The 25,676-nt window shown below is 54.0% G+C and overlaps 1 protein-coding gene across 1 annotated transcript in view; it reads right to left on the bottom strand.

The window, feature by feature from the left end:
• Positions 1-284: 284 nt before the first annotated feature.
• The window catches only part of LOC128271184 (transcription factor hamlet-like), an 88,439-nt gene continuing 63,047 nt past the window's right edge, over positions 285-25,676 (bottom strand). The window contains exons 6-10 of the mRNA XM_053008627.1: positions 15,716-16,115; positions 8,484-8,646; positions 4,103-4,108; positions 1,773-3,038; positions 285-1,706 (exon numbers count right to left, since the gene is read on the bottom strand). Coding sequence (XP_052864587.1) covers positions 285-1,706; positions 1,773-3,038; positions 4,103-4,108; positions 8,484-8,646; positions 15,716-16,115 — 3,257 coding nt within the window. The remainder of the gene's footprint in view (positions 1,707-1,772; positions 3,039-4,102; positions 4,109-8,483; positions 8,647-15,715; positions 16,116-25,676) is intronic.

Here is a 25,676-nt window from a genome sequence, read left to right as displayed (position 1 = left end):
CGCACGCCATCCAACTAAAGATCAAAAGACGCTAAGGACTCATCATACACTAACGCTAGAAACGTAGGATTACAATGTACCGAACCATATCATCGGGTGTCGCCTATCCTAAGAGTTGTGAAACGTCACCAGGGCCAATTGGACCAATTGGACGCGTCACACCTTTGATTATTTGGTTTTGGGAAAAGGTTTGGGTGCAGCTTTTGGAATGGATTTTCTTTTTTTTGGTTTCTTCTGGGGATTCACCTCGACTCTATTTACACGCACACCACCGTGAGCGGCTTTTAGGTGGACACCTCGATCGCATCGTGGTGGTTGGTGGTCGTTTCCTTGTCCGACTCGATGTTGATGAGGTCGCTCTCCCGGTCGCAGCTGGCCGCATCGTCTTCGTCCTCGTCGTCCTCGTCCAGTTCGCCCGGATCCAGGCGCGTCACGTCGATCGGCGTCGAGTACGAATCGTGCCGCCGGCTATCATCAGTGTCCTCCTCCACGGCACCTCGTCCGGCACTAGCGGCACCTGCCGCGCCGGTCAACCCGTTAGCACCGGCTGCCGCCGCCGCCGCCAGCAAGGCCGTCGGGCCCGAGTAGGTCACTTTGCCCATAAACGAGCGGATCTCATCGAAGAACACGTCGTCACCCCGTTCGGCCTCGTTCGACGACGGTGAATCGCCCAGCCCGAGCCCCAGGCCGGTCGCGTCCGCATCGTGCTTCTTCAGGTGCCGATCGAGGTTCGTCTGCTGGCCAAAGCACCGTTCGCACAGGTGACACTTGAACGGGCGCTCCTTGTTGTGGATGTTCCGGACGTGACGTTGCAGGTTGGACGAGATGCTGAACGAGCGCTCGCAGTACCGACACTTGTACGGCTGCTCCCCGGTGTGAGTCCGCAGGTGACGCGTCAGGTTCGCCGACCGCGGGAAGATCTTCCCGCAGTACTTGCACGAGTACCGGTCCTTGACCTTGCCGACGAGCCCGGCGGCGGGCCCCGGTCCCTGCACTCCGCCCGGCACTCCGCCAAAAGCGGCCGGTGGTAAGCCCGGCCCACCATGTCCCGGACCTGCCATGGCCATCGCCTGATGGAACGCCTTCGAGGCCGGCAAGTACTGGCGACTCCGCTTTAGCAGATCGATGTTGGACTCGAGCGAGTCGAGCAGGTTGAAGGGCCGCTGGAACGGGGCTCCCAAGCCCCCGCCCGGCCGGTACATCGCCTCCAGAAGCAGCGGATAGATGGGCCGCGGGTACGAGATCGGTTGCTGGTGGTGATGGTGTTGGTGCTGGTGCTGGTGAGGGTGTGGCAGATGCTGGCCATGCTGCTGGTGGCCCACTCCGCCCGGTGACGAGGGTGACGGTGAAGGACGCGGCGACAGTGACGGCGAAGGGCTGGGCAGTGCGAACGCATCCGCACGGGGGGAAGCAACGCTAGCTTTCCCTCTGTGGCCGCCCTCGTTCCTGGTGCCCCGCACCGGCAACTCCTCCGACGATGAACCGGGCGTCGGGACGGACGGGGTCGGGGTCAGGCTCGTGGGGCTCGTCACCTCGATCGGCGTCGGACTGCGGTTCACGATCCGGTGCCCATCTTCGTCCTCATCCACTTCCTCCTCGTCCACCGGAAGCGGCGGGGAACTCTTCTTCGACAGACTCAGATCCAGCGGCTGCTCTCCTCCGGTGCCCTCTTCCTCCTCTTCCTCGTCTTGTTCTTCCTTCTTGATCTACAAAATAAGGACGAAGGTGTTAGAATGGCTGCGGCCCTGCCTTTGTCTGCTGGCTGTACCTACCTTCTTCCGTTCGTTCAAGGACCCGTCCGAGGCCGCGTCCATCCCGTCGTCAACTCCCCGACTTCTTCGCCGAGTGACGGGCTTCTCGTCGATCAGCGACAGGGCGGGAGACTTCACTGATGGCTTCGGCTCCCCGAGACCGTCCTCCGGCCGGAAGTGCTTCCCCGGCGCAGCCTGCCCGTCGGTGTCTTCCGATCGCCCGACCGAACTTCCCCTACTTTCGGGTGCCCGCTGGCCGGTGACCTGGTGGTTGTTGTTGTTCTCCTTGAGGTGATTGTTGTTGGTGGCGGCGGAGTGGTCCCGAGGGGTCAGCGACAGCCCCGGTCCCGGTGGGGAGCCACCACCGCCGGAAAGGAGCGCCACAGCGGCCGAGGAGTGCGAGTTAAAGTTGACCGGAATGGGCCGGGCCGGTGATGGGCGCAGGTGGCTCGACGCTTCCTCGCCCATCGGCGGCGAGATCTTCATAGACTGCTGGCCCCCGTACGTCCCGTCACCCGCTAGCCCCGCCAGATGGCGGTGGGGCGGAGGAGACGGTGTTTTGCGGTCCGCCTCGAGCGTCATCATCGAGGCGAGCGGCGGTAGCTTCGAGAAGAACGACAGCGGGAACGGCGGAACGGCTTGGCCCGGGTTCGGCGGGAACGGCATGCCCGGGATGCCCGGGTGGGGCCGGAAGCCGGGCGCGAAGAAGGGTGACCCGGGGAACATCAGGAACGGGTTCGGTGGCGTCGCCATGCTCGGCGGTAGCGTCGGCAGAGCTGTGGCTCCGGCCGCTGCCGGAGGTTGTTGCTGTTGCTGTTGGCCCGTCAACCCAGGTGCACCCGGAAGTCGATGGTGGTGCTGCGGGTGATGATGCTGGTGCGGATGGTGGTGATGGTGGTGGTGAAGGGGCGAGTGCTGCTGGTGCTGCTGATGGTGGTGATGCTGCTGGTGGTGGATGGCGGCCCGCGTGACGGCGGTCGAGTCGCAGAAGCGCTTGTGCTTCGACAGGGACGTCACCGTGCTGAAGCTGTCGCCGCACTTGTCGCACTTTATCTGCATCCGGCAGTCGGCATGCATGCGCTTGTGGCGGCACAGGTTCGAGAACTGCGTGTACGACTTGAAGCAGACCTCGCACTGGAACGGCTTCACCGACGAGTGGATGTGCGTGTGCTGCTTGAGTCCGGATGAGGTCGCGAACGTTTTGCCGCACTCCGGGCAAGCGTGGCTCCGGGCGCCGACGTGGTGCGTCCGGATGTGGCGCTGAAGGTTCGACGGATCGGTGAAAACCTGCCGACGGAAAGACGGGAAGACCAAAACAATCAGACCTGGGTATTTGGGACATATTGGAACTTTTCGACACAAACGGTCCCCAGAAGTCGTCACAAGAAGTAGGGTTCAGGTGGTCTCTCCCGCAGAGGCCAAGCACTTGCTCTCTTTACGATCCGCGGCTGGCCCTTCCAATCCTAATCAAGATTGACAGTTCGTGACGATGGCCGTGCCGATTGGGATCTTGGGGCGCGCGCGCTCTCTCACTTTGTGGTACGCCCCACAAGTACCGCCCCTATCTCTGGCGATCAGCAGGACCCAGCAGACCCCGCTGCACCCCGGAACCCCGATCGCCGTCGTTTGGTATGAATGAACGGTGCCCGGCGCAGGGCGGAGTTCCTACGCCAGCCGGTCGCCCAGCTCGACGCACGAATGATAGTGATCATCTGATCGGAGGCCTCCTTCGGTGAGCTTTGAAATCGAATTGGCGATCGCGTCCGCCGCCCCATCGCAGCATCATGATCATGATGATGTCACTCGCCAGCGCGCCACAGTTCGAAAGGTTCGAAAGTGAAATCGCCGCGCCCGAGGTTCTAGCAAATCTAGCAGTGTGTTCAATAAGTTCGTAGGGTCAGTAACAAAGGGCGCTGCTACGAGTCCTATTTTTTTATTATACTGGTACACTCTTCATATGAACGTATGTAAAGTTTCATTTCAATCGGTCGCTTATTTCTTTGTCACATGTCACAGTATGTCGCTTCGACATGTCACAGTATTTTATATACAGGGTGTCCAAACAAGGCTTCTTTTTTTCATTTGGTTATAAAACCAAAACGGTTGAATGTTTTTCGATGCTTAAACGTTTATTTGAAAGGCAGATTCTTAGAATTTATGTATAAAATAAAGTTTTGGTTGTAGAAAATTAGGAAATATGAAAAAATTATTTCCAAAATTGTAAAACGTCAAATCATTCGTCAAAAGCACATTTCATTGAAGATCTTTTCCACCTAGGTGGCCTGTTAATAAGCAGTGTTGTGGTTCAGAAAAGCCTTAAATCGTGCAAGAGAAGCCAATGCACCCACAACGAGTGACTGTTTGGTGCGGATTTTTGCTAATTGGTTTTTCGGTGAAATTGAAGCTGAGAACTTGGACGGCGTTTGGTTTGAACAGGACGGCGCTACGTGCCATACAGCGTCAGCCACAATCGATATTTATGTTATGCGAACATACCAGCATGTATTGACAACCTCAATACACAAATTCAAGATGCTATTGCCGAAATAGGACCGGATACAATCGAAAATGTACTCAAAAATAGGTCGACCGAATGGGCTACTGCCAAACCAATTGTGGTAGACATTTGACCAAAATTGTTTTTCGTAAAAAAAATTTAAGAATCAACCTTTCAAATAAATGTTTAATCATCGAAAAATATTCAGCCGTTTTTGTTTTATAACAAAATGAAAAAAAGAGCTCCTGCTTGGACACCCTGTATAATGGAAAAAGTTAAGTATTGTGAAGAGATTAAATTTATTTTTTATAGGGTTTAAAAGCAAATGAGATTTATGAACGAATATTGAGAGTATATAAGGACTATGGATGAGACTTGAGTCTATCACCATGATCCTGAGTCAAAACAAGACGTTAAGGAGTGTTCCTCAGCTTCGAAACGGTTCGGTTCCTCAGCTCCGAAACGAGTTCGTGTCCAGAAATCGCTCAAAAAAGTGTTAGTATCAGTTGTAGGGATGAGAATGGAATTTTGTTAGCGGATTAGTTGCAGACTGATAAAACAATAAATTTTGATTACCAATTTAGAAAGGCCCCGTTCTGAACAATGAAGTGTATTTCAAACCATAAAAATGTGTCCTTCTTATTGACCATACGAGCTTATTGAACAGCCTAGTATGTGGCTGACGCTGCACCAGACCGCTGACCCCTTTTTCAGTGGACTTCGGGGCTACATTCAGTTGAACCCCGCGAGACAACCCGTGCGCAGTGCGTACAATCGCGATCCCACTGGACTCCAGGAAAGGATCTCTCTATGTCACTCTCTCTTTCGTAGAGGTTCACTCTTTTCTGGACCGTGACCAGGAGCCTCTCTTACTTAACGGTCGGTCGCGCGCGCGCGGTTGGCTTTCAAATCGACCGCGCGAAGAATGTGATTAGCAAAATCAGCTGTCAGCTTTGGCAGCTGACCAGAGGATGGAGCGAGGGGGTCTCCGGGAACGGGCCGAAGGTGCAGCACGCGTAGTTGGGGGCCAAGTATTTAGGGGGTGGATTTTGATCCCACACCAGTACTGACCCTCGGCGGGCTGCCCGATTTTGACATGTCCATTCGGGTCCGGCTACACCGCCCCTCGCGCCATCTCTCGCTCCCTGCCGCACGCGGGCGCGGGCTTTGATGGAAATAAATCAAAATGATTAGATTGAAAATGTCTATTTAGTGACCAGTGGCCGGTGCCGCGTGCGTTGCGGTTGTCGCTCGGCGGATTACAGGCCACGAGGAAGCCGCCGAGGAGACCGTGGTCCGGGGGTTTTTGTTTCGAGTGCTCAGTCCTGTCCAGCGTCAGTGTCCACGTCAGTCCGTCAGTCCGACAGTCCGGCGGTGTTGTGAAATCGCTACCAACAAGACCCCCGAAAAAAACGGAGCCCACGGACAACAACGGCGACGGGCCCTTTTTTCCAGCTGTCACTTTCGCGTGCTACGCTTGCCCGTCGATCTCGGGCCCTCTCGGGGGAGGAATCCCTGGCTGCCCGTCGGCCCTGAGGGCCGACGCAACCGCAGGCCTATATCTTAATCAGTCGATAGGTTCTCGATACTCCACCGCGGTCAGACGTAGACTGTGATTTGCCCAGCGGTGGTTGCTGCCCGGTAGCCACACGCCGCGTGTGTGTCAAACCGTGACGTTACGCAACTCGGCCGACCTCAGCTCGGTGGATTACTAAAATGTGAGTCGCGGCTTTTGTTTGCCCGCTCGCGCGGTTTCGCCAGGTCTTGGAGGTCTCTTGACGTCGTTTTTTTTGTTTCTTCGGTAACTCTCTAATCCCGTGCCGAGGCCCACGAGGGCCGATTAGTTGGAAAAACTTGTGGACTTGCGGACTTGCGGTGGCGTCGCGGCCGCTGATTTGCTTCCTTATTAAGTCCGCGCGGCGGGTCCGCGACTTCCTACTCCGGGGCACGGCCGACCAAACACGGAAAAACGGTGGAAAACAATTTCCGCCTGCCAGCACCGCAACAGTTTTGCATACATTTCTGGTTGGCCCTGCCCCGGCGGGGGGCCGTCGGGAGTTCTCGGGTCTCGCACCGTCCCGTGGGCCGATTATCCAGCGGAACACACAGAACTCCCGTACATGGAGATGACCCTTCGGGCGGTATCATTTCTGGAGAATCGGTTGCAGCTGCCATCGCTAACGAGGCCCTCCTCAGGAAACCTGAGGCTTTTCCCTTAATGAAAGCATGATCACGCCAGGCCATATTGGAAAAACGGGGATCGGGGCGTTGCGAAGCTTTGTTGCGAAAACTGTTGCGGCTGCGCCATTGTTTGTCCCGGGTTTTGGGCTGGGCCTACTCCGCGCGGTTTCGGCGATCGGAGACACCGCCCGGGGATTAGAATCGTAATTTTATGCCGAATCATGATTCACCCCGGCAGCCATTTGCTAGATGCGGCCCACCTAGCCCAGTAGGTGGTCAGCACCCGGGCCAGACAGTTCAGAGGTACCTTGAGGGGCCGATCGGTGGCCGAGAGTATATTAATGAAGCGGGCGAATATAACACGGCTCCAGTTTTGGGCCACGGGAACCTTGTAGAATGCTGAGCAGAGGGACCCGCCAGCCCACGACTGCGATTACCAAAAAAGCTCCTCGACCTGAACATAATAAATTGTTGCTCACTCTTGATCTTGTTAACTATTTTTCCCTGGGCTTATCACCATCTTCAGTGGGCTTCAAAAACCTCTCAGAAACTCGCCCGTTCTGCTACCGATTCGCGGGCGGGCGCACTCATTGCTGTTGTTGTTTTTGGTCGCGTCGCACCCCGGAGAAGATCGGACCCCCGAGCCTAGCCATCATTAATTATAATTAATGAAAGCTCCCAGGGGAACTCCGCCCGGGAAAGGAACTCCAAAGCAGCAGATCGTTGACTTCTGAGGTCCAAACTTTCCCAACACCCACCACCGCCACCACTCGCAAGTGATCTTCGCCCGGACGAGCCACGCCACGATCGGCAGGTTATTTGGCTAATAAGTTGAACCGGTTGCATAATCCGCAGCGTCCTACACGCCGCGCAACTGTCAAATCGTTGCCACCGCCACCGCCGCCTCGGTGGTGGCCTTCCAGACCATGGACCGTCCAAACAACTAGTCCAAATAAACCTATTCCACCCGCAGAGCCCCGGGTCACGAGCGCTTATCTATCGGGCTCCATCGTCGCACTCCATTCAGAGTTCCAGAGTTCCCCCCGCCCGGCGCCCGGCGCCCGTCTTATGCTCTCCTATGATGCCTGTGGTCGAGTTTTCGAAATGCGAGCGCGCTTCGATGATTGATTACCTCATCTTCGTCAACTGTATCGAAACCGCTCCGAACGCGAGAAGCCGGCGCGGGACAGTGGCGCGGGGGGCTCACCACGAAATCTCGTCGCCTTCTCGATGGCTTTTTGAGGGGGTTGCGGGAGGGGGGCGTAACGAGACCCGTGCCTCCGCGTTCCGTTCCCTCGATCGATCGATCTTCTCGGAGCCCTCGTGCCGTTAATAATCGTTTCACTTCCAACTCATCCACCGGCAGTCGATTTCGATTCGGCCCCGGCCCCGGCCCGGTCGGGCGGGGCCAAAGGTTTTGTTTGCTTGCGGGGAGGACGCACCCTGCCCCCGAGCCATCCGAACTTTGGAGGGAATCTCTGATCCCGATGATCTCGCGTTTCGGGCGCCGAGTTCTGCAACTTCGATTGCGCGCACATTCCAATTTCACCTTCCCTTATTTGGGGCAACTCCATCACGCCCCAGGACCGTTGCACCGCGACCAGGTCGATCGATGACAAAATCATTGAAAAATCGGGTCCCCCTCATCGGGGTTTATGGTGGTTGTTGTTTGGTTGGTCAGTATTGCTTACCCCGTGATCGTGAGCTTGCAGAAGGTAACTGAATAGTTCGCTCGGTGTGGAGTTGGGTGTGGCTGTGCGCGGATCGCTTTCCTCGTGCTATAAGGAAAAATAATGTTCACAGATTTCGGCTATTGCTTCGGCTATTGCGACATGCTACGGAGGGCAGGGCAGATAAAGATTGGCGGACGCCAGGACATTATGCAAACAGGCGGGACCTGGGCCTCTCGCGTTCTCGAGCGTCACCTTCAGTTACCTTCATGCGCAATCAAACACGGTCGGGCAAAACGGATTAAAGCAAGCGGGTGCGGTCCGTTAAATCAAACAGAAAAGAAAAAAAAAACCGAAAAGCCCCATCGGGAAAATGTGAGTTGCCCTTACCTTGGGACAGTTTTCGCAGTGAAAGCGCCGCAGCTCGCCGTGAACGATCGCCCGGTGGCGCAGCAACGATGGCCGGTAGCTGTAGGCCCGCGGGCACAGATCGCACCGGTACGCGTCCTTCGTGTAGTGGTGCGAGATCACCAGATGGTTGTCGAGCCTGCGAGGAAGACATGGAGGGATAGAAAACGATGTAGAAGATGATCGGAAGATCGGCGAATCGGCAGACCGTGGGCGAGCATTATGAAATCGAAACAAGGCCCTATAAACGCCCTCCGATTGTGTTCGTCGTGTGTGTGTGAGGTGTGATTATGAATATTCAATCGAAATTCCCACCTTCGGATCGGAAGGGAGGAAATCTATCGTCAATCAACCAGCGACCGGCACCATCATCGACGGGGTCTTAGGCCCGTGTAGGTGGGCAGAATAATGGGTGCCGGTCGGCAGCATAAATCACCATTATGCTGGTGGTGCGCAGTTCATGAATAATCCACGCCACGATTCCGTGGCCCCCGAGGTACTCATCACCGGTAATAAGCGTCATCATCCGCGTGGATCGGAAAGGCGGTCCAACACTCACGCTAGACGTCGCGCAACACCCCACGGCAGGGTACGCTGGCCGTCGAGGACATCAAATGCCAACCCAGAAACAAAACCAACAACAGCCCAAAGGATTCGTCCGTCCGTTCGTCCTCACCACGGCACACGGGAGTATGTAAATTTCATAACATCAACATTAGTTGCGCACACACACACACACACACCTCAAATTGAATGTCCTTCCTCGCCCGGTGGCCGTGGTGCAATTATCTCCAATAGGCGCCCGCCCTAAAACACCTCACCGCGGCGCGTCAAATCAATTCCGACCCAACGGTGGGTGACCATCATCAGCCATCAACAGCGGAAGTTTGTTAATTATTCACTAAACGAGGACCCGGGCAGGCGGGCTACATTGTGAGCAGGAAGAGGTCACATTGTGGACGAAAAAGGACGACCCAGGCTGTGTGTGTGTTCTGGGGCCCATCACTAAGGGTGGCCAGCGCGCGTCGCATGCTACGAAACATCGAGTCCCGCAGCTGCGCCGGTTCACACCATTAAAACGGATTACGATCGAATGTCCTCTCGCACGGCAGGCACGCCTGATGGCCCTCGGCCCCGCTGGTGTGTTCGATTGAAACGCTGATTTGACCACAGTTAGCGATTAGGCCGGGCCGGGTGGCCATTTTCTGATGAGTTTTATAGTCTTTTCCGTCGGGAACTCCAACACGATTCGATGCATTTTTCTGCCCCAAAAGCAAGTTGTGTCCAGGTCCGGGTTGTCCGGTGCATTCTAACGGCGATAGCCATCACCTCCACTGATGGTAAATAAATAGCGAAAGGAGATCGATCGCGTCCGATAAATCTTTGCCCGTCCGATCGCTCGACAAGGCTCATATCGCGCTTGGGGATGAATTAAAATGGCCGCTACCAGCGCCCGCGAAGGTGAAAGTGATAGACCACTCGGACCAACGACGTTGATCGTGGATCTCGGGGCGTAGATTAGGAGCCGTGTGCGATCCTCGAAACCCCGGACGGACACGTAGCGGTCGCGGCCGCACCGGAGCCGGAGCGAAGAACAAGAGCAATGCGCGATCGCCGCCCGGGCTCGGGATGATTGATCGGTGTGGTGAATTTGTCTGACGTTCGCAAAACTCCGCGGTGTGTTAGACGCCTCCGCAAAACCCGCTTCGATCGTCGCTCGTCGGTCTTCGCGGTAGAAAGCACAGACCCAAAGGGGGCGCGGGCAAACAACAGGCAAAACAACGCTCGTCCGGATCTAGGAACGTCTCGTCGCGGATTCGCTGGGCCACAGCACCAAACCAGAACCAGGGAGTCCACAGGCCCGGTCCGGGCTAACAGGAAATTGATCTGCGCGGTGGTGGGCTCCAAAACACCGTGCTGATCCTATCACTCGCGTCGGAGAGATCGCATCGATCGCACTGCATCGGGAGGCCAGTGCCAAAATCCTCCCAGCTACCCTGGCAAGCGACTGTGTGGACGTGATTGGCAGCCCAAAAAGTGTGGCAGCTGCACCAGAAGCACCAGACAAAAAACCCGGATTCAAAGTCCACAAAGCATCGTCTATGCGCTCCGGACCAAGCTCGCCGGTTAGCATGCAGCCGTCCGATTAACACATGTGCTAGAAAGTCTCGAGCCTAACCCACAAATAGCGCTAGTCTTGGTGTATTCATCGCTTTTTTAGTTAGTACTAATGATATTCTACTCCTAAGTTTGCGATTTATTGTGCTAAAAGTGACGCTACTTTTGTTATTTTCAAAACAATGTTTTACGTAAAAACGGATATCATAGTACGTCCTAGCCGCCGGCACCAGCGCACCTGGCGGACTCACCAGAAACTGCGGCTAGAACGATGGATCGCAACGCATCTAGTAGTCCCAGAGTAGATGCAAAAACGAATAGAGAAGAGAAGAAACGCGACAGACAGTGAAGGAAAAAAGAATTTATAATTTTTGAGCTCCTGTTACTTTACAGTATAATAAAAGAGCTTCTGCAAAAAAGGTTTTTTTGGTTGGTTGCTGACTCAAGAGTGAATAAATTTAAGACAATGTATATTAACGACACACTGGTTCTTGATGGGAAAAATACCGCTCACGCGGAGCAACAGCTGGCTAAGTGTTATAAGGACTCTGCTCCATCAGAAACAACGATAAAACGTTGGTTTGCCAACTTCAAACGTGTTCCTACAGACAGTGGACGTCCAAATAAGGTGATAACAACATAAAACATGGAAATAAACTTCACTCCGGAATCAAAACGATCGTTATCTGAGTGGAGCGCAACTGCTGAACCTCGTCCGAGGCACAAGAATCGGTTGGAAAGGTTATGGCCTCGGTATTTTGGGATGCGCATGGTATAACATTCTTCAACTTCCTTGAGATGGAACACTAACTATTCTCAGACTGACCGATAAGAAATTTCACTCGAATGAAGAGGTTATTGCAGAAACTGAACCCTATTTTGAGTCAGAAAATAAATCGCTCTACAAAACTGCTAATAAAATGTTAAAGTGGCGCTGAAATGATTGTGTGGCTTTTTGAAGGATATTACGTTGGTGAATAAATCTAACTTTGACCAAAAAACCGCATTTTCCCTCTCAGACCCGGAACTTTCCAGCCCATGTGTTACAAGACGCGAGCTCTCGAGGCGCGCGTGTCGGGATCGGAACGCAATTTGCTTCCCTCGGAACGAACGAATTTGAAAACGATCATGTAGTACACCGCACGGCACCGCACCGCGCGGTGTTGCTATTGTTGTGTGTCGCAAAAGTTATGATCGGATCGATCGCAACCACACGCCACATAGAGCAAGCTACGACACGGCGCTGGCGCTGCCCCAGGAACGCTGTGCCGTGGCCGTTGTTGCACAGATCCGCTTCGTGGCTCCGAGAGATCTCCGATCTCCGTCTCATCGTCCACCTACACACGTGTGGCTGTCGTCGCGTGAGCCAAGCAACGTCGGCGGACCGCATCGTGTCCAGCCAGCTCAGCCCGCCGCCGCCGCCGTCCGGAGATCGCGTTTAATGAAAATGTCACATAACTCATCACGACCGAGCGGCTCGTGTCCGCGGACTGGCGTCGTCTAGTCCTGGCGTTGCCAACGCAGCCGGCCCGGGTCGGACACAGGCCCACCTTAGGCAGCAGCAGCAGCAGATTCCACCCAAGTCACGGCCGGGTCGGATAATACGCGCAAGAGACCGACGGGGGCCGCCGCAGCTTGCGCTCCGCGAACAATTAGAGGCGTGAATAATTTTTCGTGAACGCCACCTTGGCGCGACGGCCCGTGACAAGCGCGCGACGTCCCGTTTGTGAGGGCGAACCTCGCTAGTGTCACGCGCCCATTCGCGAATTCGGTCTGCCCAGAAATCTATCGGGTCCGGCTACGCCCTCCCGGCGCTGCGCTCCTTCTTGGCGAAACAATGGCGCGCGCTCTCTCGGGGTGGCCTTTGCAATGCACATCCGGTGGTTTGCACCGGGTTTGGCCTTTGCTGACTCCGTTGGCAGTTTGTGGGTCACAGGCCGAAACGTCTCGACGGCGCCATCCTACATGACGACGACGACCCCGACCCGGCCGACGGAGACACGGAAGACATTTAACGTTCGATTGTTGTTCGGGGATCGCTTCGATGTAGGAGTGACGCTGACGATCCGATGGGCACCGTCCAACTCCCCGAAAAAGGCTTCCTGACTTCGAACAGCACACGAACCGCGCGGAGGCGCTTTGTGGGCTACTTCTTGGGCCATTCCAGATAAAGTAGCCTAGATAAGAGAGGGCCGAAAGTCTTGGCGATCGACACGCGCGCGCGTGCCGCGTGATGCGTCCCGAAGACCTGACGAAAGGGTGATCAACAACAACCACAACAACAACGGCAGCAGCGCGTGGCAGCCCCACGACGCACGCCGCACGCCGAACTAACGCCAAGTCACAGCGGGAGCTGGCACGATCCTCGAAAATCATAATAATAATGTTCAACACACACAGACACGGAATCCAGACCTGTTAACGGGTGGGGGGACCTTGATTGTAATTAGCGATGGACGACCCCCGTGAACCGCCCAGAACCGATTCGGCGTGACGTGGCTGGCCGCCTGGCTGACCCAAAGCGATCCACAATCTTGATCGAGATCGAAAGTGACATGCGCGTAATTACAACGTCCCGCCGGCGCTGATGACCGATCGGCCAACTCCGCCAGCAGACCAGAGCACCCCCCGGAGGCGTTGATTGATTTCGTCGATTCATTTTGGTCACTTCCGTCGGGCGCACGACGCACGGTCTGACCGGTGGACCATCGATCACGGATCGTAGCGATCGGCACTACCGATGCCGTTACTTGCCCGGCAAATGAAGACATTCTTCTCCGCTCCAGCTTTCTACGCCACACGCCACGTGGTTCAAAAATCTCCCCAGGGGAGCCGGAGTCCTTCTTCAAAATCGGGGAGTTCATTGTTGACCTAAAAACAACGATCTGGAATGGAGCCTCGGTGGAGTCACTAATACCGTTCTTTGGTCCACATTCAATTAATCAAGCTTCAGCCCAGGACAGCCCAGGATGAATATTACATCGCCAATCACTTCGAGGGCGCAGGCCTTGAGGACGTCCGATTTGGACAGTAGAAGCCCACGGTCGCGGCCTCGCGCATCGCGCAACAGTACAGCAGTAATTAAAATGCAATCTCAGCGAAGTACTGCTACAATATTCATCAGGGCCGGTGGCCGGTCGTTTCATCATTGTTGTCATCGGTGTCCCGATGACGCAGAGTGTGGCCCATCATTATCATCATCATCAGCCATCGCGTCAGCACCATCGCACCACGCGGCCGTCAATTATTCATACACCAAATCAGTCACTTATTATTGCGTGTCGTGAATCTGTTACAAACCAAATAAATTATGGCCCCGTGCCAAAGGACCTCGCGCGGACATGACAGGCGGCTACACAGGTGACGGTGTGACGGACACAAACCCGCGCGGCACCGAGCCGTTTCCCATGTAAACATCGGGAACTCTTTCCTGTCCTCCGGTGCTGGTTGACATAAAAATTTTCTCACAAACAGATTTCAATTTGTCGCCTTCGGGGCACGCCTGTCGCACGCTATCCGAATCCGGGGTCCGGAACTGGTCCCCAGAAAACCAGATGAGTGCGCTATCACCTACCTTTTTGACAGGTTGAATGAGGAGAAGTTTTCGAAGACAATCGAAAACAACGGCGCGAAAATGGGCCGAAGAAAGGCTTCCAGAAACAGGTTGCCAGATCCCCCGGCCAGATTGCTGGCGCCAACAGCAGCGACCACATTGGTTCGTTACATGAACGCGTGTCCAATAAAAGCCTACTCTCCGAACACAAACATCATCGGCCCGAGTAGAAGGTAGTTGCATCGCGGAACCACGAATCGGTCTGTCACCGGAAGAGACAGAGAGAGAGTGGGACCCGTTATTTTGATCGCCCAATGGCTTCATTAATGCTCGCGACTACCTACGCTGGCAACAAATGGCCCGGTCCTAAGGACCGGCCCACTGGTGGCGCTGAATTTAATCCATTTAGAGCTAATGGCACTGATTAAACGTCGACCGAATGAAGGAATTAATTCCGGCCCGCACATCAACCGCCGGCGACGCCCGTCAGAAGGTCACTCGCCACGGCCGCCACAGAGCACTCTCTTTCTGGATTCTGATTACCGCATGACTTTCGCTTTCGCCTGTCCCACAGAGAGATTACTAGTGTCAGCAAGGGGGGCCACCTGGAGCCAATCCTCTGGAGTACTGGCCGAGACTCGACGTAAATTAAATTCCACGAACGGGCCTAAGGCCGATCCGCTCCGGACAACTGGTTCTGGAGGTAACTGCTCGCGCAAGTCACACACGCGTTTCGTCACTTCTTCGCCACGGCCATGGAGCTCCACCAGGACTCCGGGATAGGGCCCCGAGCCGAGAAGGTCGGCCTGAACTCGTGAGTTCACCTGTGCACCGCGCGCATAACAACAATCGCCCGCCATTCTGCGCCGGCCAGGCTATCATAATGTCCATCAAATGGCCCCACACAAGAGAGCGAGAGAGAGAGGCCAGCGCCGGGACAGCTTCATCTGACAGCAGGTCTGGCCGATTTTGCATACGCCGCCCGAGACTGCCCGAGGCGGCTGATTTTTCGCGTTTTCCGCACGTTTCACAGTGCGCGCGCGCCGACATAAAACAAATTAAGCCGTAGGTGGACACATATTTATTGTTTCGATCCACCCGCTCCGGGCCAGTAATCTGCGGTAAATCTGATGACCCCCGAGCGCCACCACATTTCGGTTCGGAACGGTCGGAGCGGTCGGAGCGAAATCAAATGACAGTCGGTCGGAAGATTAATTACCGGTACCGAGGGTCCGGCGACTTCAGGAGAGCCTGGACCCTGGGGACGGGTCGGGACGGGACAATAAAATTGATTTGCCTACCGACAAATATTTGCTTCTGGGTTCGATCGATCTTCACCTACACGCGGCACGGCAGGCGCACGGAGACTGGGATCATTAGCCACCGGCCACAGCCCACGCTTCGACCTTACACGCCGACTCGAGAAAAACGCACCCCAAAACGGGGACGGGGTGTGCGCGTGTGTTTGCGGACGGCAAATAGGACCGGGGCGAAACAATAAATTACGGGTTGGGTCCATACACTACGCTCTACTCACTGATCGATATCGTGACACTGGCGATCGCAGACGATACACCGGGTGTTGTTGCCCTCGACGTCCTCGTCGTCCTCGTCGTCCGGTACCCCGTCACCGTCGTCCTCCGGGTGGTGGTGCTGCTCCTCACCGTCCTGGTCGGCACTTCCGGTTCCGTTCGCAGCCGCCGCTGCTGCCGCTGCCGCCCGACTACTGGCTCGCTGTCGACGGCCACCGGTGCCGCGGACGTCCTTGCTGCTGTTGCTGGTGTTGCTACTGTTGCTGCTACTATTGCTGCTGCTGTTGCTGTGGTGCTGCTGTTCGGTTCCGTTACCGCTGTGGTGATGCTGGTGCCGGCCACCGTCAAGATCGGCCGAAGTGTTGTACTCGTCCTCGTACGCCTCACTGTGCTGTGAGCCGTCACCTGCAGGGAATTAAAAGGTAATACCAAAATTAACATTCGAATGAGCTCGGGTTTGTGTTCCACCGAATTTCAGTGGCCCCTCTGTACTGGACCCCCACATCAAGCAATCTCCATTCCATTTGGAGCGCCGGAACTGAAGAAGATCCAAGCCGTTGGACCCCGTAAGTGAAGTGTCCAAATGTGGAAATTGGAAGCTACACAGGGCTTTGTTTGGCGGGAGGCCAAAAGATCGCTCGACGCATAATCGATCAACTCCGACGGGGGGGATGTGAAGCAATGATACACACCACATACCTCCGCCCAACCTTTTGTGAAGGTTGGGTCTCCTGGGACCCCGCTCCCCGATTGAACCGATCCACAGACGCTCTCGAAAAGCAGTAGTTTTGTTGATACAAACCGGTGACTGAATCGCATCAATCACTGGCCTGGGCTCACATGCGTGTGTGTGTGTGTGTGTGTGGACTGGACCCCTGGCCCAAGGTGAGCCACCGAGGGTGCGCGCCACCAGGAGGTAGCAGAAGCGACAGCAGCATCTTACCGTCTAACGGTACCGACACCGACCATTTGCTACAGATATTCATAAGGTCCACCACCACCACCACCCGGGTCGGGGTCACAGGAGTGGACAGCACACTACCTTTGTGGAGCTTCGGAGAAAAAAAGGCACGAAAACTAATCTATGCCACACATTCCACACACACGCCGGGGACTACCAGCGGCCGCAGCATCTCGGGAGACATTCTCTTCTCCGGCGCGGAGGCCATCATCCGCCTCTCGGTGTGCCAATACACAGGTGGCCGGACTGGGCCGGGGCGAGGGCTTAGATAACTCACCACCAGGCCGAGGGGCGGCCACCGGGCGATGGGGTAGAAAGGCCTTCGCCCGAGACCTCGCCGACGGCCAGGACCGAGCCAGGCAGACACCCCAAAACCGGCCAGCCAGTAATCAATCATTCGAATCCGAAACGCCCGGACGCGTTTTGAGTGCCGAAAAATGGGCAAACCACTTCACCACCACCCTGAGCCTAGGCGAGGCGGCATCTTTCGGAGCGTCGGATCGATTCTGGTCACTAATTGTTTTTGGTCGCTTGCTCTCTGGGACTGAGACTCAAAGGCGATCGTCCGTCTGATCGAAAAGCGAACACCTTTTTGGGCTCACTTTGGGCTCTGGATCAAGAACTCACTTTAAGGCCACTTGATGATCGCTGGGACCACTCTCTCGAGGGGATTCACTCGCACTCGTTGCGGATGCTCGCGTCGTCCGGAGGAGCTTCTGAAAGGTGCATCCGAACACGTCTTCACCTACGGACCGATTGCCGGACTGTCCGGAACTAACGTCGCATCAAACGTCAGGACTGCTCGTCGGTCCGGTGCTTCGGCTTCCGTTTCGACCCCACCCCGCGCCCCCCAAACGTGAAATCTGTCCACCTACCGGACTCGGAGGGCATAACGCACGCAGCGCGCTCGCACGCAGTCATTCGTGTCGCGCGCTTGGGGCGCACATAAGTCACGCAGGGACGACAACGACAACTTCCTCTGCCACACCGGCGTGTCAGAAAGGGACAGGGACTCGGCGACCTCACCGATGCAAGGATATGCATCGGTGAGAAAGGACACCGTCGCCGACCGACGTCGAAGGTGAAGGTGGCAGCATTATTCTGGAGAGGAGTTGATAGGGTTTGTTTTTTGTTTGCTTCCTTTTCTCCGGTCCGGTCGCTTCAGGATGAGGACCTCCGGTGGCTCAGGGAGCCCATGGAAAAAACCAAACCTGTCCCCGTGGCGGCAGCACTATCTGTCTCCCTCGCACCGTGTCTCTGTCGTACTTTTCGCGCATAATCATAAGCGCGAGCGAGTCCGGCACGATAATAATGCACGGACACGGTCGGGCGACGTAACGCATGCGGCTCGCATGGGGTCCTTCCGTTTGGTGTGGAACCCCCCCGTTTTGACCACCTGTGACCACCACAAAGAAGGCTCGTCCGCGAGGCACTGGCCGTACCTGTTCGTGGCAAGTAGGACACAACTATATTGAACGGACATTGGAGCAGCGTCGGGCGTGAAATTGTCCCATCGGCCGCCGGGAATCGTCGCTGACCTTTGCCACCTCGACGCACCGAGGTTATGGTGTGTCTAATAGTGTGTCAATTGATGGGTGAATGCGACAGTGAGACTATCGTGCCGTCAATAGATGTCATTTTGTATTCAATTTAATTTTAATAAAGAATGACGTTAAATTAAACAGGAGTGTTTCGTTTTAATCAAAAGCATGTTTGAATAATAATTAAAACTGAATGACGCTTTTCTTTGCGAGGATCCCCAAGGAGCAAGAATCCCGTTCCCACGCAACTCATCCATGAACTTCGGGGCGCCCTCACCGACTGTTCATCGACCCATATTGCACCGTGGAGCAATTATAAATGAAACTCCCGCAACCCCGAAGAAGACTTTGGGCAAGCATCAGCTGCAATTTCTTCGCCCTCAAAAGCGGGACCAAAACACCACCGACGGCAACATAAGGAAGGCCAATTCCTTGTCGTGTCCCGCGCAGGATCGGTCACTGCCCGCGGGTCTCAAATGGTTGGTTTTTGAAGGGGGAAGCCGGGCGCGTCAGATGGCGACGCTTGGTTTCTTGTCCTTGAGCGTCGTCGCTGGTGACTTACCGGGCGATGGTTTTCTCACGGGGTGCGCCCGACCGGTACGGTAACCGCTGTACCACGAAGCGGTCACCCGAAGGCAGTCAGTGTGAGAACCGTGCCTCGTACGAAGGTGTGCCATATGGCTCTTCCTTGGTGAGTTATAGCTTACTATCAAATATTCTTTAACATCGTTTCCTTTACGGGGCGCGAACGTTGGTGAGAATGCCTCAGTTACTAACAGGCGCGGTCTGCAGTTGGACCTTAAATTGATTTACTCAATACAAAGCGCCTGGTCCGCTAATGTACAGATACTTAATAATACGATCCGATCGTTGCCTCAATTACAGATGGGTTGGCTTATAATGTTTCCAACGGCTTGTGATGTGGACCTTACGTTGATAATGTTACGTTCAAAGATTTACCTTAAAACTTCGTTTCGGAATTGCTTTTTTTTTTAAATGGAAAAGGCCCCTCGGACGGACACCATTCATTATTTATCTACAAGACTTTGTTTTGACTTCAATGAATCCGTGTGAATAAAGCTTCATCCTGTTGCAGGATGGAATCTTTGCCAATGAGACGTTTTCCTTCATTAAAGATTGTTTTCTTCGATCGAACTTTGGTAGGCCTTCGAGTCAACACGAAATAATACATCCCTGGACCATAATACCGCTTTTATTTGCTTCTTAATGTTGATTTAGCACGTTTGTGGAAGAAAAGTTTAACTCCTCGTAACTGTAGTTGAGTTTTACCAACAATTCATCAGTCCAGAGCAATGTTGCTCAGAATGACTTCGGTTTCAAAGCATACGCTTAATGACATACCATTATTTTTTTTGTAAACAAGGTCAGATTTACCTGTCTCTGTAGTCTTGTACATCGCATAACATAAACAAAATAGGATATGTACAAGGCACAGCAAGGAAGCTCCAAAATCGTGGCATTATTTCCGTAATAAGTAATGACATGAGTTTTAAATCCATCGATCAGCATTACAATCATTTAACGGTGGGAGTTTTGTAATAATATACTCACTGAATTATGAACATTGATTGAAATTACAGAAAAAAATTGAAAATTCGAGAAAAAATGTTGTTCTTCGACGATCCTTGTGACTTATTGGCTTTGTTCCGCAATCATTCAACGACCCGCATCGGATGATCTCGACCGTTTTATAACGGCTTTTTGGCGTCGCTCGTATCCTTTGCAACGGCTCAGAGATTCCGACAGGTGTTTATTTCGTATGCACCCCTGCAATGCTCGGCACCGTATGCTGTCTCCGGCCACTCCATTAAGGTCCGTTGAATTCCATTTAGCCACCGGCCACCAGAAAGCCCCACATTTAACCTGCGATGGTGACGGAAAATCGTCCACCCGTTTTCCTTTCATGCGCCCACCAACGGTCGGCATAAGAAACCACAAACTAATTTCCATGGTCAGCCGGCCAGTGCAAGGATGCGTGGCAGCGTGCCTTCAATCTGGCTCAGGACCAGCGTCCAGGATCGAGATCCACGAAAGAAAAGTCCCTTTTTTGAGCCGAAACAAAAGCGAATGGACTTTTTGGAAACGGACGCACGTCACGGGGCTTGACTGGAGTTTGAGAGTAAATCAAACGATGACAGATAAGGTCAGAGTGGCCCTGATGTGGGACGCCCCTCCCCGGCACGGGACAGGAAGTTTATCATCAGTGAGTGAATTAACCTCTGAACGGCAGTGGCGCGTGCTGCGTTTAATGTTCCTACGGCAAAGCCGGATGTGACCGGACACGGCAGCACGGAGTGTTCGGTGCTGCAACCGCTGATTCACTTCCTGATTTTTGCGGCCCGCGCAAGGATAACACACCGACCGAAGGGGGACGCAGCCCCAGCAGCCTGTGCGCGTCAACGGTCGCAACGTAACGACCACAAAAATGCCCTCCCGACGACTAGGGCCGACGGTTCCAAGTGGTTGGCTTTTTTAATCAGGACATCATGCAGGACGCGAAAGGACAAGCGAAAGAAAAAAAAACCATGGACCCCGGACCAAATGGTGTCCGCTCCCCGTGTTCCTGATTTCATCCACCATCAGCCGGGATCCGTGGAGCGTATTAAAACGTAACCTGGTCGTGATGGGGTTTACACGGCACACCACGACGAGGCACGAGGCCCCGAAACAGCCCCTTGACTCCTTCTGGCGTGGTGCGGCGATCGGTAATCATCGACCAGGAAAATGGCGTCAAGGCAGCGCAAGATAAGCAATCACTGCCACGTGACGAACGTTTTGCGTGTAATCAGACATGTTTTTGTCCGTGTGTGTGTGTGTGTGTGTGTGTGGTTGTGTGTGTCCTCAGCCCTCCGACAGGGCGAACTTTCCGGCCGATACACACAGCTCCACACAGGTTTTGCGTAAGATCTGCGCCGTACGGATCGTTGTTTGCACGGATGCGTAATCATTTCGCATGTTTCCCTGCTACGCTTCGCCCCGGCCCGGCTGAGGCCCGGTTTCGCCGTGTGACCCTCGGCAACACACTTCGCACCGTTCCCAATTATTCCACTATCGATCGCACATGTTTTAACGTTGCGCAGAAAGCATAAAAATGAAATTTTGAACGATAGTCCGAGCCCTGAAAAAAGGTAGCATTCCGCGCAATCGTGAGAAAGTGTGGCCCGCGATCGTGGGTCGGTGTGTCGCAAGGATCGAGAGGCTAAAAATTACGCGAAGATCAGGGTGTTCAGGAAAACAGAATTAAACCAAAAAAAAACAACATCCCGAAACACGGTAAGTCACCAGGCGGGCCGAGGCGAAAAAAACCCTCCTCCGAATTCCGCCACAAATGGCCTTTTTCGCGGGTACTCCGCTCGAACCCCACGATGGAGTAGCTCGTGGCTTGTTGCCCCCGTGTCGTGGGAGAACCGTTTCGTTATCGCAATTTACTTGCTCGTTTCGTACCTTTCTTTACGATCGCGATCGCGATCAGACCCCGGCGTTGTCAGGGGAAGAAGTAAAGAAAACGCGGCAAACCCACAACCCGGGTGATAAGCATAGGGTCGCGCAGTCGGCGCAAATCATTTGAAAACGGATTACGCGTTAAGCGACACAATTTGTGTGGTTCGCTTTACAGAAACCGTTACGAAGGTAGCGTGAGTTTTGTTTGGAAATTTGTGCCACTTTTGAAGGCCCCTGACGAGGCCGCACGTTGAGCAGAAGAAATGCAGAGAGCCCGGCGCCATATGGTTCCGTTTGCTCGAGGTTAATAAAACGGCTAAAATACGGTGGGCTTCCAAATTGCCGCGGTGACCCCCCCAGAGGCCGGCAAAGTCAGCGCCGTGACCAGCCAAGCGCGACAAAGTTGAGAAGGTAACCCGGTACTTACCCAACGCGACCAACGGACCAATACGCTTTGTCGGAGGAACAGTGCTTTGTGGGGCTTTTTGGAATGAGTTTTTGAATTCAGCCTCACGCAAGCAGCTTAATGCCGCGCTTAATTCCTAGCCGTATGGGGTCTGCCGACGAAATACTTCCTTTTTCGTCGAAGCAGCTAATATTGGCGTCGCGTATTGCCGTCACAAAAGACAAATCCTGTCCCGCAACACGGACACGTGTAACACTTAATGCTGCTCATTTATATATCACCCGCCCTCCGCGCAGGAGTGCGGAGTCCAGAAGCCGAAAGCCGTGCCCGTGCGGAAAATTGCATGACCCAAACCAGATGCGGGCTTTCCCACTTTTCAATCGCACCCTCCCCTCTTAACCTTTGCCCCGGATCGCGCCCACCCGGGTGGGTCAAGCCCGGTGTCGCCCGGGCAAAGCGTGAGGATCGCGAAGGAATTAGTTCGAGTTTGTCATTAACGGTCATCAAAAATCGGTACACCGTACCGTAATGGTGGTGCACAGCTCACCCTTATTGACGATTGAGAAAATTATAATTTATGACCCAATCGCTATCGCTCCACCCGAGGAAAACCGAGATGTAACGGTGCTGATAGTGGGACGCGACTCGTGACCGCCATCGACTGTCGTGTCCGACTGTCGGTGCTCATAATTGAAGGACCTTCCTGCTTGCACCGGAATACATTGTTGCAAACGGAACCCGGACCGCGGAACAATCATATGTTTGTTGTCCGCTCTTGTGCCGAGCGGATCGATTCGATAGCATTTAAAAACAATTGTCCAAATTGAGATGTTGGCGATTGCATTAGCAAAACATTTCTTTTGCAGCCAACTTTCACAATCAACCGGTGGTGGTTATCTGCGACCTTTAATCTCTCTCTGTTGGTGTGGACCTTTCTCCTGCCCTGCCTTCCATCAGGGACAAAAGGATCTTTGGAACCCGGCATTCGGAAGCGGCATCCTGGCGTCAAAAATCACGTTGTTAATGATCGGTTATGGATCCGCTGGGATGGGTGTGCACGCGCCCAGCTACCCTCGGTTCGGGGTTCGGGATTTTTTTCCTTCTCGCCGTATCATTTGTGCGATGACATAATTTATCAATTTACACCCCGCAGCCAGGGGCTTCCGAAGGCTAGGGAAGATGCGCAGACTCGTACCGCATCGCCGCTGGTCCCGCTGGCTCGGCTTAGGTTGGGTGTAAAAACTCCTCGATGGCTTTCGATGGCACGCGCGTCAACCCGGAGGTGGGTAGCACCGTAAATCCCCTAAACATTGTGTGAAATTAGGCGCTCGTCCACGCCGGCCTGGCTTGTCGACCCTCGTGTCGACGGCGAGAAACGAGGACTCCGGCGCCCCCGTTATTTGTCTCTCTCTCTCTGTTTCCGATTCCGTGCCGTGCCGTGTCGCACGGCCAATCATGTTCAACACATGTTGTGCCACGGGCCGGGGGCGCATGTAATCGTAATCGAAAGATAAACACAAAGGCTAGACAGTCAGTCAGGGTTGGAAATAAATAGAGGACGAGTGTGTCCTTTTTCCGAGTGCGGCCCGAGGTGCCAATCATAATCCACTCCTGTGCGTGCCGTACCCGGACAGCCAAAGGTCCGACACAAAAGCGCAGCGCGTTCCGAAGTGTGCAAATCCACAACGCGCATAAGAGATTAATACTCCGCGCGCGCACCGTGGCCGTGGTGTCGATGTCTCGGTGATGTAACTGTCACCCGCTTATCAGATGGTTCAACACACAATCGGTGGTGCCCCCTTCGCACACGACACACCACGCCACGCAAGTCGCAATTCATTCCTGTGGGCCGTCCTTGCTGCAGTGTCCTTTTCTTTCACGTCCGAACTGCATCAAACCAGGCCGGGGGGTGCCGGTCTCGGCCCGCACCGACATTAATCCTTTACGTCAACTAATAAACTGTCAGCTTCCGTTACGGTGCGATCCTGGTGGCCACCCCGTTGCCCTAATCACCACCGAATCGTGTCCGAATGTGGCCAAAATCAATTAACCGAAAATGGGTCTCTGGCGTGGTGGTGCAAAGGGCGGACTCGAATCGCGTTTCAAGGTCGCACCGTGCAGGATACGCCGGCACGTAACCCTTCCGGCGCGGTCCCGCATCCCGTTGGGTCATCCGTGTTGCAGCGACTCGAAAGTATGCTGACGGAACGATGACGGAACGATCCGAAAGGATTGGTGATGATGTGGGATGGATGATTAATAGGTTCCGTAGGTCCTTTCGGGAGGATATCGATGCAGTCGTGATAAATGAGGGCTGGGCAGACGAAATGATACACCGTATGCTGTTCGCTTGCGGAGCACAGGACACTTTCCAAGCCCGGCCAGCTGTTCCCGGGCCAAAAATCGATCAACGGCCTGCGATGGTTGAGGCCCGAGTCACTATAACATCTATATCTTTAAAATGACATAACGGCCAGGCGCGGAGCAGAGATTCTAATAAAATTGGATGTTCTCACGTGCCAACAGGCTTCCGGAAAAAAGCACTAACATGCAAAAAATCAATCGATTTGTTTCACGAAATGGTGATGAACCCAGAGCACTGCCCAGCGCTGGATGTCACACCCAGGCGATTCGATTCGAACGACTCCATTAGCAACTCCCAATCGTTTGCCGGGTGAGCCACAAAAAAAGGAACAAAAACAGCAAAAAACCCGTGTGGGTAAGATTTATGTGGAAAGCATGCAAAACAACGAACCGTGAGTATGGTAAAGATCATTAAAAAAAACCTCGATGAAAGACAAATATTTTTTACAACGTAACATCACAGCGGAGGTGATAGACACAGAATCCAGATGCAGGAAAAAATGTCCCACCCGGAGACCCATATCACTGCGTGGCCACTAATCGAGGGACTGGATTCAAATTAATAGGATAAAAAAACGGTTGAAAAACTAATTTCTTCAGCAACCCCCTTCGAATCATTTGCATATTGCGTTGGTTCCGTCGCTTGCGATACTCGCCCCTAGATGGCGCTCGCGACCAACTCGCGTTTTCAATATCTGAATCCATTTAACGTAGGGGCCCTGGTGCTGCCGGAAACCAACGGACACGCGATAATCATCTAATCGTGAGGATTAAAATTATTCCTTTTCTTTGGTTGAAAGGGGAAAAAAATCTCCGAACAGCGCCAGTTGCAGTCGGTTCGCGGGGAATTAAAAGTGGAAGTGATTTGAATTAATTGTGCAAACTTTATCACCACACCAAACGATCCACACCGATCCCGAGCACGCGCCCGACGCGTGGACCGGTGGATTTATTTAATTGTCCGGGTGTGACACGCCGTTTGAAGTTGGGCCTAATCCTCCGGTTGCTCACTTTTTAATTCGTCCACCATCAGTGCAGCGTGAATTATGAAGTGAGAAGTTTATTACGGTACCGATCGTTTGCATACGGCGAGCCGGCGACCCGAGCAAAGGCTTATTTGGGAAGTTATTAAATAGGGCACACACACAGGCCGGGGCAATGTTAATCCTTTGTGATGTTCATCACAAACCATCTGGACAGCTGCAATTGGGCCAACAAAGCGTCGTCAACTT

The sequence above is a fragment of the Anopheles cruzii genome, chromosome 3 (assembly GCF_943734635.1).
Source record: "Anopheles cruzii chromosome 3, idAnoCruzAS_RS32_06, whole genome shotgun sequence".
Classification (NCBI taxonomy): Eukaryota; Metazoa; Arthropoda; class Insecta; order Diptera; family Culicidae; genus Anopheles; species Anopheles cruzii.
The sequence above is the reverse complement of the archived record's forward strand: the minus strand, read 5'-3'. Positions and strand labels throughout refer to the sequence as shown.